A 16,732-nucleotide genomic window follows, 5' to 3' on the forward strand; every position below is an offset into this window, starting at 1 on the left:
GAGATAGGGAAAGTTACAGAAAATAGAATGCAGACTTCCAAAGAATAGCAAGGAGAGACAAGAGGGCCTCCTTAAATGAACAATGCAAAGAAATAGAGGAAAATAAGAGAAAGGGAAAAACCAGAGATCTGTTCAAGAAAATTGGAGATATTAAAGGAATAGTTTTGTGCAAAGATGGACATGATAAGGGACAAAAATGGGAGGAACCTCACAGAAGAAGAAGACATCAAGAAGAGGTGGCAAGAATGCACAGAAGAATTATACCAGAAAGATCTGGATGTCCTGGGCAACCCAGACACTGTGGTTGCTGACCTTCAGCCAGATACTCTATCCTGGCGAGTGAAGTCAAGACAGCTTTAGAAAGCATGGCTAACAACAAGGCCAGTGGAGGTGATGACATTCCAGTTGAACTATTTCAAATCTTAAAAGATGACATTGTTAAGGTACTACAGTCAATATGCCAGCAAGTTTGGAAAACTCAACAGTGGCAAGAGGATTGGAAAAGATCAGTCTACATCCCAGTCCCAAAGAAGGGCAGTGCCAAAGAATGCTACAACTACCGTACAATTGCACTCATTTTACACGCTAGCAAGGTTATGCTCAAAATCCTCCAAGGTAGGCTTCAGCAATATGTGGACCAAGAACCCCCAGAAGTACAAGCTGGATTTCGAAGGGGCAGAGGAACTAGAGATTAAATTGCTAACTTGCGCTGGATAATGGAGAAAGCCTGAGTGTTCCAGAAAAATCTACTTCTGCTTCATTGACTACGCAAGAGCCTTTGACTGTGTGGAGCACAGCAAACGATGGCAAGTTTTAAAAGAAATGGGAGTGCCTGACCACCTTATCTGTCTCCTGAGAGATCTATATGTGGGACAGGAATCAACAGTTAGAATTGGATATGGAACAACTGATTGGTTCAAAATTGGAAAAGGAGTATGACAAGGCTGTATATTGTCTCCCTGCTTATTTAACTTATATGCAGAATACATCATGCGAAAGGCAGGACTGGATGAATCCCAAGCCAGAACTAAGATTGCTGGGAGAAATATCAACAACCTCAGATATGCAGATGATACCACTCTGATGGCAGAAAGTGAGGAGGAATTAAAGAACCTTTTAATGAGGGTGAAAGAGAATAGCACAAAAATGGTCTGAAGCTCAACATAAAAAAAACCTAAGATCATGGCCACTGGTCCCATCACCTCCTGGCAAATAGAAGGGGAAGATATGGAGGTAGTGGCAAATTTTACTTTCCTGGGCTCCATGATCACTGCAGATGGTGACAGCAGCCACAAAATTAAAAGACACCTGCTTCTTGGGAGGACAGCGATGACAAACCTAGACAGCATCTTAGAAAGCAGATACCTCACCTTGCTGACAAAGGCCCGGATAGTCAAAGCTATGGTTTTTCCAGTAGCGATGTATGGAAGCGAGAGCTGGACCATAAAGAAGGCTGACTGCTGAAGAACTGATGCTTTTGAATTGTGGTGCTGGAGGATACTCTTGAGAGTCCTCTGGACGGTAAGGGGAACAACTCTGAATGTTCACTGGAAGGACAGATCTTGAAGCTGAGGCTCCAATACTTTGCCTATCTCATGAGAAGACTCACTAGAAAAGACCCTGATGCTGGGAAAATGTGAAGGCAAGAGGAGAAGGGGATGACAGAGGACAATTTAAATCAATAATATTAGTGGCATTTAAGATGGAAAAGCAAAATGGAAGTTAGGATAGAAAAGAAAATCAAGTAGTGACCTGAGGGGAGGCATGCCTAAGGAGCCAGGTCTTAAGTTGGCTCTTAAAAACATCCAGCGAGGGTTCCAGGAGAATTTCCGATGGAAGTTTATTCCAAAGTCGAGGGGCCACTGCCGAGAAGGCCCAGTTTCTTGTTCTTTATTTCTGGGTCTCCCTTGGCGTTAGGTCCCTCAGCCGCCTCTCCTGGCTGTATCGAATAATTCAAGTAGATCTAGGTGGGAGAAGGCGTTCCGCTAGGTATTGAGGTCCTAAACTGTTTAGGGCTTTATATGTCAACATTAACACTTTGAAATCAATGCAGAAATTAATGGGCAGCCAATGCAAGGCAGCCAGAGTGGGAGAAATATACTGATGTCTTCTCATCCCACTAAGAAGTCTGGCCACCACATTCTGCATCATCTGAAGCTTCCGCATCAATCTCAAAGGTAGCCCCAGGTAGAGCGCATTACAGTGGTCTAATCTTGAGATTACAAGTGCATGGACAAGAGTGGTGAGGGTCCCAACATCAAGATAGGGACACAGCTGGGCAATCTGCCACAGATGGAAATAGGCAGAACGGACTACTGACGCCACCTGGGTTTCCATGGTGAGCACCAGATCCAGATGAACCCCCAAGCTGCGGACCTCATTCTTCGCAGTGAGAGTCACTCCCCCAAAAGAGAGGTTCTTAAACCACCGATGGAGGGACTGCCCACCCTCAGGACCTCTGTCTTGTCCGGGTTCAGCCTCAACATCTTCTCCTGCATTCATTGGAGTACACCCTCCAGACAGCACTGAAGGGACAGAACGGCATCCACTGAGGTAGGTGAAAAGGAGATGTAGAGTTGAGTGTCATCAGCATACTGATGGCACAAGGCCCCACACCCCCTGATGACCCCACCCAATGGCCTCATATAGATATTAAACAGCATTGGGGAGATAATCGAGCCCTGTTGAACCCCACAGTTGAGACTCCATGAGGCTGAAACACTCTCCCCAAGTTGTACTATCTGAGGGTGGTCCTCCAAGAAGGATCGGAGCCAGGCTAGCACCAGCCCACCAATTCCCAACTCGGAGAGCCCCTTCAGGAGGATACCATGGTCGACGGTATCAAAGGCAGCTGAGATATCGAGGATGACCAACAAGGACATTTTGCCCCTGTCAGCCTCAGCAGGTCATCCAACAGTGCGCCCAGTGCCATTTCTCTGCCGTGGCGCAGCTTGAAGCCTGACTGGGACAGATCCAGGGTATTGGTTTCATCCAAAAGAGCCTGAAGCTGATCAGCCACCACCCTCTCCACCACTTTACTGAGGAAGGAAACATTGGCAATGGGCCTATAATTGCCAATATAGTCCATTGCCAAATTTGGTTTCCTCCTAATGGGCCTAATGAGTGTCTCCTTGAGGGCAAAAGGGACCTTGCCCTCCTGTAGAGACCCATTAATTATTGCTGTGGCCCATTCCGTCATTATAGGCCTGGCTGCTTTGAATAGCCAGGCTGGGCAACGGTCAAGAGAGGAAGTGGTGGTCCAGCAGTGATCAAGCGCTTTTTCCACCATATCTGGTGTCACAGGCTGAAAGAATTCAAGTCTCACCGGGCAAGGTGGAGTGCTGGACATCTCTGCTCGATCCACTGTATTTAAAAAAGGATAGAGGTCCTGGGGGATGGCCTACACTTTAGATTTTGAAAATGTTGCAAATTGGTCAGGTGAGATATTAGTAGGAGGCCCATTACCTAGACCAATTCTGGATAGATCACAAACTATATGGAAGAGTTCCGCCTACTGATTTGAAGCTTCGCTTATCTGGTTAGCGAAGTGTGATTGTCTAGCAGCCCCCACCTTAGCAAGGTAGTGGTTAGTCGTGATCATGACAGCTTTCTTGTTATATTCTATTGGTTCCTGTCTCCAATTGCACTCTAGCCGTCTCCTATTTCGCTTCATAGCTCGCAGCTCCTGGTTAAACCAGGACCCTGGCCGAGCTCTGCACCGGAGAGGGCATTTAGGAGCGATTGTGTCTACAGCCCTAGTGGCGGCAGCAAGCTATCCATCAACCAGAGCCTCGACAGGAGCACCAGACAGATCAGCTGGAATCCCTCTCATGGTATCCTGGAATCATGGTGGATCCAGTAACCTTCGAGGGCAGACCAGTAAAATATATCCATGCTCCCTGCAGGGAGGGAAAGCCACTGAGAGGTTACATTACACTGAGAGTCTTCTACAAGAATCCATAAAAATCATGTTAACAGGGGCCTTTCTATTATTAGTGTACAATAAAAATGGTTATAAACAATAAACATAGCTTCCAGGTTGGAAAGGAAGTCTCTGAATACATCTCCAATTCCAATATATATATTTTGTCCAATCGTGTTTGACTCTAGGGGGCGGTGCTCATCCCCGTTTCCAAGCCATAGAGCCAGCGTTTTGTCTGAAGACAATCTTCCGTGGTCACATGGCCAGTGCGACTTAGACACAGAACGCTGTTACCTTCCCACCGAGGTGGTCCCTATTTATCTACTTGCATTTGCATGCTTTCGAACCGCTAGGTTGGTGGGAGCTGGGACAAGTGACGAGTGCTCCGTCATGTGGATTTGATCTTATGACTGCTTGTCTTCTGACCCTGCAGCACAGGCTTCTGCGGTTTAGCCCGCAGCACCACCACGTCCCTTATATATATATAAAAGAGAGAGAATCATGCAGAGCTGAAACTTTGAGAACTACAGCTTATGTGGAAGATCTTCCTTTCAACCTTTTCTTGTGTTCAAGAAGAGATCCAGGTGGTGAATAAAAATTGGTTTTCTTTCCTCCTCAATATGAAATGTCACGTTTTTTTTTATAACTCTGCTGTACCTTCCTTCCACATTGAGTCTCATTTTAAGATCAGGATGAGTTGAGGATCCAGGAAAGGATCCAGCAGTTGTGTATATTGAATTAGCAACAACTCTTGTGCCCTTGGTTAGGATGACTCTGCTGGTGAAAAATCAATAATTGTATCATAAACAAAATCCACAACAGTGTGCCAGTGATATTGACCAAGTTGTTGCTTTCTTGGTGATGAAAGGCAAAATGAGGGACCCTATTATTAAGTGGTAATTTGCTAGGTGTGTGACTGATTTTAAAACAATTTAGATCAGTGGTTGACAGAGTACATCCTTTCTAATGTTATTGGGTTAAGCTTCCCATCAACCTCAGCCAGCTCGGACAACAGCTGGGAATGCTAGGAGTTGAACTCCAGAAACATGTGGAGGACTATCTTTTGCCCACCCCTCAGGTAAATAAGGCAGAAGCTGAAAAGAATTACATTTTTACTGAAGATAGCTTACTATAATATTCCAGTTTAATAAGGGCAGGAACTTTTTCTTCTATACAAGCCTATATTAATTATATATTTTAGGTTAGACACAATAGTGTTGGATCCATTGAGTGAAACTTGCAGATACTATGTTCTGGCTGCAGCCATTGTATAGTTGTGGTTGAAATCTTCGCTACAGTAAAGAATGAAAGAGGCTGTGCTTTTTCCTTTTCATCAACCTTTTTTTTTTTAAAGTTCATAAAAAGCTATCCACTGATGCTGCAGTTCTGCCTCTGAGTCTTGCCATCTTCTGAAAAGCTTGAAGTTAGTGCTTCTTTTTTTACCCAAGTGGATAAGGGGGGGAAGGCAATTATTGGTGAGAATTGTGTTTTTAAGTACCTCTCCTTGAGTATGATTTGTTTTAGTTGGAACATGTCTGAAGACTGATGCTGGCCCCAATTGCTCTTGTGAAATCAGGGTTGTAAGTAATAACTTGTAATATTTTTTCAGAGGAATTGTTAAACAGCATCTTCCTGTACTTTGGAAGTGAGTGTGGTTTCCTTAGAGATCCAAGAGCTATTGAGATATACAAAGAATATTTAATTTGAAACTGTGAGTACTTTCAAATGCTCTGCCTCCTGTCTGAAGGGGGAGGGCTTACCTTCATCCCGTGTCACTGTTATCTTTATTGCTGTGCATGCTTTTAGGCTGAACAAGTAGGGTTTATGTGTTACTACTTTACTGCTTAAAAGGCACAAAGAGGGAGAATAATTTATTTATTTATTTATTTATTTATTTAATTTATATCCCGCCTATCTAGTCGTGGTGGACTACTCTAGGCGAGAGCAAAGGGAGGGAGAGCAAAACTCTTCAAAGTTGTGATATTCCACATTCTCCTCCTCATTCAATACATGGACAAATGGTGGAGTCTTTTTGTACTTTGACCTCTATTCCAAGTAAACACTGCACTAATGCTGTTAGCCACCATTTGCTATATATCACATCACTACTGATGAAGAAGAGCCAGAAAGAAATAGAGACTTATAGTGCCAATCTCTCCAAATAGCAGATCTGCAGCACAGTTCAATTCAGAGTTACATAATCTTCACTTCTCCAACCCATTTGAATGCATTTGGGAGTAGAAACTCTCACTGTTTTTAAAGTGCTTAACTCAGGTAAGCAGAGGGGTTGGTTTTGTTTTGCTTGGGAATCAAATAATGGAGTTTGAGGTTGCTGCGGAAACTACAGGTGGTGCAGAATGTGGCGGCCAGATTACTTAGTGGAGTGAAAAAATACCAACATACAGTTGTGTTCAAAATTATTCAACCCCCAATGCTGTAAAGGGGTTTAGGGACTATAGTGTACATTTGGAATTGTATTCAGAATGAAATCCTACAAGGACGTTTTAAAGAACCAAATGCAACTAAAATAACATCAATTGTTTATGTAATACAGTAGTAAATGTTTCTTTTGTGGTTTCTTCATTGCCACAATTATTCAACCCCTTAAAGACTACCACTCTGAAGAAGAGAGGTTCATTCAGGTGTTTTCGATCAGGTATTGAAAACACCTGTGGATGTCACCGAGCACCTATCAAGCATAATAAGCACCAATTAGGCAGCTTTAAAATGACTGTGATACTCAGCTCCTTCTAGACATTTACTGGTGTGGTTACAAACATGGTGAAGTCAAGAGAATGGTCCAGGAAGACAAGAGAAGAGGTGATTTGTCTTCACAGGAAGGGCAATGGCTATAAGAAGATTGCAAAGAAGTTAAACATACCAAGAGACACCATAGGAAGCATCATTCACAAATTCAAGGCAAAGGGCACTGTTGAAATGCTACCTGGTTGTGGAAGAAAGAAGATGCTGACTTCGACTGCTGTGCACTACCTAAAGCGTAGAGTGGTGAAAAGTCCCCGTGTGACTGCTGAGGAACTGAAAAAAGATTTGTCAGATGTGGGTATAGAAGTTTCAGCTCAGACAATAAGGCGCACACTGCGTAATGAAGGTCTCCATGCCAGAACCCCCAGGCGCACCCCCTTGCTGTCTCCCAAGAATAAGAAGAGTTGACTGCAGTATGCCAAAAGTCATGTGGGCAAACCACAAAAGTTGTGGGATAGTGTTCTGTGGACTGATGAAACAAAATTAGAACTGTTTGGGCCCATGGATCAACGCTATGTTTGGAGGAGGAAGAACAAGGCATATGACGAAAAGAACACCTTGCCTACTGTGAAGCATGGCGGAGGGTCAATAATGCTTTGGGGCTGTTTTGCTTCTGCAGGTACAGGGAAGCTTCAGCGTGTACAAGGTACCATGAATTCTCTTCAGTACCAGGAGATATTGGATGAAAATGTGATGCAGTCCGTCACACACCTGAGGCTTGGGAGACGTTGGACCTTTCAACAGGACAATGATCCCAAGCATACCTCCAAGTCCACTAGAGCATGGTTGCAGAGGAAAGGCTGGAACATTTTGGAGTGGCCATTGCAGTCGCCAGACTTAAATCCGATTGAGAACCTCTGTTGGGACTTAAAGAAAGCAGTTGCAGTGCGCAAGCCTAAGAATTTGACTGAACTGGAGGCTTTTGCCCATGAAGAATGGGCGAAGATACCCGTAGATCGCTGCAAGACACTTGTGTCAAGATATGCTTCACGTTTAAAAGCTGTTATAACTGTAAAAGGATGTTGTACTAAGCACTAAGATTGAATGTCACTTGGGGGTTGAATAAAAACTAATAATGATGTGAGCACAGAAAAGACATTTGTGGTTATTTCATTATAAACTTAAGGTTATATTTCTCTGACCTACAAGTGCCTCTTTCATGTAAATGTAAGCAAGATGACTGAATGATCAAAATCAATGTCAAAATGGCTAAAACGTTCAATTTCAGTGGGGGTTGAATAATTTTGAACACAACTCTATTTTGCCCACTCTGGCCGCATTGCATTGGCTGCCCATCCGATTCCGCATCGACTTCAAAGTGCTGATGCTTACGTACAAAGCCCTAAACGGTTTAGGGCCTCGATACTTGGCGGAACGCCTACACCCACCGAGATCTACCCGTGTCACTCGCACGAGCCAGGAGGTGAGGCTGAGGAGCCTAACGCTGAGAGAGGCCCGGAAGGAAAAGACAAGAAATCGGGCCTTCTTGGTGTGGCTCCTTGCCTTTGGAACAACCTACCTCCTGAGATTCGCGCGGCTCCCTCGCTGGGCATTTTTAAGAATCAATTAAAAACTTCCCATCAGATAATTCCTGACGTCCTTCTCTTCCCCCTCCTATTATTTCCTCTTTCTTGGTTAATGTTTTAGTTATGTAAAAATAGTTTTTATATGTATTTATTGTATTACTCTATGTTGTTAGCCGCCTAGAGTGGTCCTGACCCGACCAGACAGGCGGGATATTAAATAAATAAATAAATAAATAAATAAATAAATAAATAAATAAATAAATAAATAAATAAATAAATAAATAAATAAATAAATAAATAAATAAATAGTGTTTACTTGAAAGGGACACCAGTGTGCTCATGTTTTGAGTGAGGAGGCTGAATGTGCTTGTTTTAGGAAGTACAAAAAGCTTCAACCATAATTGTGTGCTTTAACTTGAAGGTTTTTTTTCTGCCTCAGGAACAGATGCTTGATTATTAGTTATTGTTCTCAGAAGTACTGTCAGTGTCATCTGGGAAAATAACTTTCAGTATCCTTAACCTTGCTTTGGAAATAACAGTTTATTTTAGCAGCATGGTTTCTGTTAAATCACTTAATGAACAGTAAGATAATATTTTTTTTCTGTTGAGTAACAATTCACTTCTAAAATGTGTGGAGGAATTTTAGCCATTGGGAAGACTTTTTATTTTTAGCATGCCGCCACCACTACCACTGCCACCATTATTAATATGTAATGAATCAATACTTAATGTTTAATGTGTTATTTTTAAAAGCAGCAGCTAAAACTACTATGTTACTGTTGAAAAATAACACTCCATGCCCTGCTTTTAGAGCCTTGCTGGTCAACCCTATGCATGTTTACTCGAGAGTAAGTTAAATTGAATTCAGTGGGTTGTGAACGTTTTATCTTATGGGAATGTGTGAATAAAATGTGCTTGGTAAAAATAGAAGATTGTTTTGGAAGTGCATTCTCCAGATAAATTCCACATCTCTCTGCTAATCTGCAAACAATGTGCATGATGTTCCAGACTGCCATGACAAGTATCCCCACCCCATTTTGTTGGAACAGTGGCAACATATGGTGCCCAAAGTACGTGTGTGTGTGTGTGTGTGTGTGTGTGTGTGTGTGTGTGTGTGTATGTGTATGTGTATGTGTAATATAAATAAATGTCTAAATCTACATAAACCATGCTGCACCAACATTATATACTGGTGCAACACTTTAACTTTCCCCATGCATGCTACTGTGGCGACCTCCTGATCTCCATCTAGCAAAGAGCCAAGAGATTCATAGAGGAATTCAAGCCAGGGTTGAATTCACTGTTGTATTCTATTTTACAATACTGGAGGACCAAAACTTGTCTCATTTTTTCCTTCGCTGCAAGACAGCAGTGACTTCTTCCTGAGATCCAACACTGAGAGGACATCTCCTGCGAGAGCCACATTTGAATCTCTGTTGTTTCTAGCCCTTCTACCACAATTGGGACAATAAAAATTTCACACTAAAATGAATTTTGGACATTACTTATTGGTCAGAATAGCTGCCTCTGCATTTTACATTGCTTACTAACTGATGTTTTACAAGAATGACTGGGAACTATGACTTTCTGAAAAGGCAAATGTTACTTTCATTTTGTTTCTTTGTTTCACATTTTTAATCTCCTTTCATCTCCATGCCTTTTGTTTGTACAATGAAGCTGAAAACCTGAAAGCTTTTGCAACATATAGGAGAAAACAGTTTTAGCTGCACATCAATGTGCAAGACCCTGGACAGTCCTAAACCATATCCTTTTTTTTTTTGTTGGCAGTATTTATGATTAATTTCTTACCAGTAACTTTTAAAATGGAGCTGAGGATTCTTAAATATCAGCTGTGTGATGAAAAGCTCTTAGTTAATTGGAACTGCTATATTACCCAAAGTAATGAAAAGCATAGCAAAGCAATTGGAACATTTTTATTGCTGATTATTACATTAAATATGGCTTCAATTATTCAGCAAACTAAATAATTTGATCTTTTAATGCAGAGACAAATGATCCTGTGGGAAGCTCTAGTGTCTTAGATTTTTAGTCTTGACTTCATGTTATGACACAGATTTATCCACTTTCTACTAAAAATGAATATCCTGGAATTTATGTGCAAAAATAACTGCCCCACATGACTGATAGTCCTGATGGTTCTGAAGATGGTATCAGAAAGATCCAGATCAATGTTTTTATAGTTAACACACTCTCTATGTAAAGACTAGAGACATGTAATGAAATTGCTTCTGAACTGCATGACTGAGCTGCTGTCATTTTTCAAAAAAAGAAAAGTCCTTGCACATGGAACATCAGCATATTAGGAAAGTTTCTAGCTGAGTGTCTTGTGGATTCAGATGAGGTTTGTTTGTGTGGTAAATTTGCAATGTACTTTTAAAGAGCAATGGGTAGAAAAGTCTTGGAAAGCTGGCAGGGAAGCACTTAATTGTTGAAATTATTGTGAGAGTAGCTATTGGTCTTTGGGAATTGTGAATGTGTCTGCATGTGGATCATTTCAGAGACTTTTAGTGAATACTACCATTGGCCAGAAACAGACTGCACTGGCTACATACAGTATATTGTGATAATAAGAAAGTAAGAGGTGTTTTGAATGGCACAACAAATGCTGGACTTTGTTGTGTTCTGTTGTTTTTTTTCAGTATGTCATCCAGAGGGCTTCAGCTGTATGATGACTCACAAGCTGAATTATAAAACAAACAATAAATAAGAACATGTTCTTATTGAATTTGTAATGAAGTACTTCCCAGCCTTCATTTTTCCTGCTTGTATCTCCTAAGAGATTGTGTGGGTTTTAGTATTATTTGTAATAAGGGTGTCTGCTCACTGGGAATGTTAATCATTTTGGCCAAGATTCAACAGTCCTCTGCATGTATGAAAAAATGAGCAGAGCATGTCTCGATTTCCCTCCTTCCACTGCAACTGGCTGCTTAAAGCACTAGCAGACTTCATAGGTTGTTTCCTGAGAGGCTTCAGTGGAAAGGTGAGCCTTAGATAAGCTAATGTGTGTATGCAGCTTACACTTACGATCCCAGGGTTTCAAAACAACAACAAAACAACCAACTCTCAAAGTACCAGAGCCTGAAGTCAAGTGAAAGTTATTGGCATAAGATTCAAAACTGACAAGGTGAAAGTAGGTAGTTTCATGAAACATGTCATCTAATGCGGAAATTCCCATAGGATAGGGATGAAGAGAGGTTTCATATGGCTTGTTGTTTGGTAGAAACTTTTCAAGATTTGCAAATTTCTTCGTAAGTATGATGGAAAAAAACTTGAGATTAGATGGAGCTGAATATGAGGAAAAGCAATATTGACAGAATTGTTCATTAGACAGAAGGTTTGAGTGCTTCTCTCCTAAAGTCTGGCTATGAATGCCTCCACATTCAAACATGTTTTTGGTGCTGAAATAAGGCTTCTACTTCCTTTTTTCTGATAGTCTTATTTTGCTTTATCAGATGGTACTATACAACTTTTCTATGCTGAGAAAAGCTGTATAAATTGAATTTGGCTGATTGCAGATAATTGAGAACACTCTTTTTGTTCTTTTGATAAAACTTTAATAACATTCACAAACCCATCATAAATTTTATGGAAAGGACTTGAGATTTTTTTTAAACTTCAATGGGTGTAAAAGCAAAACTAACATAATTTGTCCATCCTTAGGTTTAAATAGCTTTAAAATGAGATTCTGTAAATTTTAGTAAGCAACAGTTCTTTTTGTTAGCTCTGAGAGCTAGATGGAAACTTCAGATTCAGAAGTGACATGTCACTGAATACCAATTGTTAGGTAGGATCAAACTGTGAGTTTGCATTGCCTTCATGACATACAGTGGTGCCCCACATTATGTTAATTTGTTCCAGCAAAATCGCTGTAGAATGAAAACGTTGTAAAGTGAAATTAAAAAGCCCATAGGAATGCATTAAAACCCATTTAATGCATTCCAGTGGGCTGGAAACTCACCGTCCAGCGAAAATCCTCCAGAGGAATCTGTCCCAGAAAACAGCGGGGGGCATTTTGTTTACCCGGCGGCCATTTTGAAACCACCAATCAGCTGGAGGAAAATCATCGTTTTGCAAAGAATTGGTTCTTGAAGCAGGGAACCAATCATCACAAAGCGAAATTCCTCCATAGTAAACATCGTAAAGCGATCGCAAAAGCAATCACAAAAAGTTAATCGTAATGTGATTTCATCGTTAAATGGAGCGATTGTAAAGCGAGGCACCACTGTATTTTAGTTTCCCTTAAAGTTTCAACTGGTAGAAAAAGGAAAGCATTGGAAAGTTAGTTTTTGAACCACAAGTCCCAGAGTCCCTCAACCAGCACAGGCAATGGAAGTGCTAGCTAAGGGTTATAGATAGTGGTGTTCCCAAAAGTAACCTTTTCAAACTCAAGACACTGGTTGCTGGACTAGATAGACCTGTGGGCTGCTCCCATATTGTCATTTGCATAGCTTTTTTAAAGCCATGTTCATTGGATTCCCCAAATAGTGGAACCCTGTGCCCTTCTGTCCTATTGATACATTATCCTCTACCATCAGAATCCATCCTGGCCAGATAGTCCCTATGCCTCCCTCTTCCCCCTGCCCTCCTGCATTACTTTCTCAGTGTTAGGCTCTGTACTCCAGAAAAGCTAATAATCTTAGACTTGCATTGGTACCTGAATACAAATATTATTGTAAATAGATATTCTACACTAGTGCTTAAAATGTAATTCCATATAATAGATAAATAGATACACTTGTGGTCACAGTGAAGCCAATGGTGAGGCAAGTGGTCTAAATATTTCTGCCAATATTGGGAGATTGCAGTGCTAGTTGACTCTGTTTTGTCTGGTGAGAATCCATGCAGAAGAGCAAGTGATCATGATGGAACAAAAATTAATTATACATAAAATCCTTATTCAGATGAGGTAAGATGAGCAGAGGGTACCCTTGTTATGCAAAATAATTCATGTATTATTCATGTTCTGTGCTAATGTGTTTGAGGGGCGGAGCCGAAAGAGAGGTTAAAAGGTGGAGCCTGAGTCAGTTAAGGGGAGAGAGTCTGGTTAGTCAGAGAGATAGAAGGAACAGATACAGAGTGACAAGACTGGTTAAGAAAATAGGTAGCAAATGTGGTAATGATATTGTAAAAGAAAAGTATGTACTGAGAGAATTGTTAATGATTTGCTTCTGTACAATGATTATCTGAAGAACTTCTGTTATTATTAAATCTGCTACACTTGAATAAATAAGTTCTGTTTGTATTCACAATACAAGTGTTCTGACTAACGTCATTTGTATTGTAGATTGAGGTAATCCACTGGTGGCAGCGAGAGGAAAACGTGAGCCTTTGTGAGGGCAAAACATGTAGGTGCCACAAAGGTGAACACCACAGTACCCTTTTAGATATTCATAATAGTTTCTCTAAATCAGTGCTATGGTAAGAGACACAAGAGAACAAGACACTATGAGTCAAGTAGCTTCAGCTGCTTTTCAGCTTTTGAGTGACAGTGGAATTAAGGCATTCTTAGTGGTATTATTTATTCCCCCCCCCCAGGCAGAACAGCTGTCTTTTAGTAACCAGCTAGAAGGACACAACACTTATTTAAAACAGAAATCTAAAAAAGGGAATTGTTTAAAATAGAAAGAACAATAAGGCGAAATTACATTTTCATTTGCCTAAGCGACCGATCAAGGTAAGGAAATACAGATTTGTTTCTAATCCTAAAATGATAATGCTCCGTAAAAGAGATTAAAATATTATTCAGATTCTCCCTTGTAAATATATAATGCAAATTGATTTTTATATAAAAGACGGATAACTGGTTAGTATGTAGAGTATGAACTTTTAATCCAATGTGTGAATTAAAAAACTGATGCATTTACATGGCCTGTTGAAACTAGCAGCTAGGGATGCACTTAACAAATTTTGTTGACTCATTTCATTCTGGAGGACTTAAAACTTATAAATTGTTGTTTAGGATGGTCCCTGAGACAAAATGGAGGATGGAAGACTTTCAACAACACTGCAAGAAGCCTGGCATTTTCACAAAAATATGCAGAAACTGTTGTTCGATAACACGAATGATATTCAGGGCACATGGCAGTTCTAGAGGTACTTTTTGTTCTTGAAAGTATTAATTAAGAGACAGTGATCAGCTCTGAGAAGGATTGATGACCAAAAAAAAAAAAAAAGACTGCAGCTATCTTTTTGTTTTACTCTTGAAAGGTCTGACCACCATGGCAAGTAGTTTGTAATACTTGGGTGTATAACACATACAGTTTGCTATGTTGGCATGGTAAGAAAAGCTCTCCAAAAAGTTATTTAACATATGTTAACATTTCAGTTGTGTCACTTCCATTACAGTTCTCTTGTACTGTATGTATCAGATGTGGATTCTCTGATTCTTTGTTGCCTGTTTCCTCTTGTGAAAGATTTTTATAGCATACCATCATCTTTGCAGTTTGATAGCATTTTCTATCCATACGCAATGAATAATGTGATATTTCATCTCCATTTGAAAAATACAGGTGGGGGCAGCATGGTGGTGTTTAGAATAGTGAGAGAGTCCTTTTAATATGTTATAACCTAGACTCTTTTTTAAAGAAGAGCTGCATAATGGATAGTACCAACAAAAAGGTAAGCCAAGATGATGCCTTCCATAGTGAGAACACTGCTTCCAACTTTCCTCAGCTTTCACCTGCAGCTGCTATTACTGGCGTTTTTTTTGTTGACACACATTTACTTCTCTCAAAAAAGTCTGTCTACTGTGGCAATATGCATTGGTGGCAGAAGGATTTAAGTTGCTTTCTAGACTGTTGTCGCCAGGGATGCCCTTGCCTCTTGTGATTGCAGAGTAGGATACAGATCAGTGGTTCAAGAATCCTCAAGGGTGCCAAAAACTGGGGGGGGGGGGAGAGAGTGAGAGAGAGAGAGAGAGAGAGAGAGAGGGAGGGAGGAAATGACTGGATATTCACTTCAAGTTGAAGCTCTTGTTTCCTTTGGATTGGTGGGAGTTACAGGGTTAAGTGCAAAAACTATCTCCTGGATATTCCTGGAAAAAGAAACACATTTTCATAAAACTTTTTTTTCTTGGGAGATCTTTGAAGAGGAAAAGGGGGACACATGGCCAGTGGACCAAAGTGGGCCCGAATTGTCTCCTCTTGCACTAACTGAAGGGACAGCACACATGAAAGGAGGTTCTTTGTATTTTATTTATTTAATAGCAGATACGCCCAGCGTGGTCCATGCCAAAAGCTCCATGAGCCTAACACTCTTTCAAGAGACCTCTGTCTTTTTTTAAAAAAATAATTAATAGGCTGCCTTCCTCCTTATAATGAGACCAAAGAAAGGTCAAAATATTAAAATATAGAATGAAAAACATAATCATTTTAATATTAAAAACAACAAACTATCTGCAAATTAAAATATATTTGAATAATAAAAAGCAAGTAAACATTAAAAATCATCTTAAGTTTAAAAAGGTATTCAGGAACTCAATTATTATTGTTAAAAACCTGCTTGAACAGATGGGTCTTCCTATGTCCATGGAAGGATAAAATCGAGGGGATCAGCTTGATCTCCTGAGGAAGAACATTCCAGTCTGGGAGCTGCCACAGAGAAGGCCCTCTCTCATATCCCCATCAGCCACATTAACAGCAATGTTAAAGTTATGTAGTTCTTCTGAAGTCATTATTTTTGTCTTCTTAACAATTGCAGTCCCACTTTGGCATTTCTTCTTCCACTTTCCCTAACAGTCATATTTGCTTTTAAAGTAAGTGAACAGCAAGAAAAATTATACTAGATTGTCATTGTTCTCTAATTTATCTGAGTTTTTGGATATTTGTGGCACTAATATAGGAATTTCAGCATTCATCTTTGAATGCTGACATCTACTCAGCTTTGGGCATCAAGTCTAAATACTTTTTAAAAACAACTTCAGTGGTTAAATTTTGAGTTCTTATTTGCTGCTTCTCTTTTAAATAACATATTTCACTATTTAAATTTGAGTTTTAAACAGCAATTTGAGGTGATCCAGAGTCGTGTCTATTTATGCAACATGTGACACAGATTTTTTTCTGTTTTATAATTGCATTGTTCATGAGTGCCAAGATATAGGCTTTTCGTGATCAAGTATGAATGGCTTCCTGCATTGCCAGATCAAGTAATATTTTAGCATTTCAAAGCAATATTTCAGATGACTGTCTACTTTGATTAGCAAATAAAATGATTCTCTCCAATGTACTGGCATTATTTCTATTAATATGTCAGCTTGTAATAGTGGCATCCTTCAGTTGGATTATGCTGAGTATTTGGTTTACTTACTGGGGTTAATGTAGCACACTGCTCTGAATTTAAAAAAAAAGAAAGAAGAAGAATTAGAATGTCTTTTCCGTCAGGGAATTTTCTGCCAGTTTAGTTGCATTTGTATTTTGAATCTCAATAGCTGACTGGATAGCTCAATGACTTAATTATCATCTGTGGAGCGAGAGGTTGGCAGTTCAATTCCCACTATGCCTCT

At 40.2% G+C, this 16,732-nt stretch overlaps 1 protein-coding gene across 5 annotated transcripts in view; it reads left to right on the forward strand.

The window, feature by feature from the left end:
- KCNIP4 (potassium voltage-gated channel interacting protein 4) overlaps positions 1–16,732 on the forward strand; it is a 522,091-nt gene that overhangs the window by 13,737 nt on the left and 491,622 nt on the right. The window contains exons 2-3 of one of the 5 annotated variants that reach the window (XM_073001089.2): positions 13,517–13,592; positions 14,192–14,325. The exons of 2 other annotated variants lie outside the window; for them this stretch is intronic. In XM_073001089.2, coding sequence (XP_072857190.1) covers positions 14,193–14,325 — 133 coding nt within the window. In that variant the 5' untranslated portion in view covers positions 13,517–13,592; position 14,192. 2 more of the 5 variants (XM_078394057.1, XM_073001087.2) reach the window with 2 other exon arrangements.

Source organism: Pogona vitticeps, chromosome 5 (assembly GCF_051106095.1).
Source record: "Pogona vitticeps strain Pit_001003342236 chromosome 5, PviZW2.1, whole genome shotgun sequence".
NCBI lineage: Eukaryota > Metazoa > Chordata > Lepidosauria > Squamata > Agamidae > Pogona > Pogona vitticeps.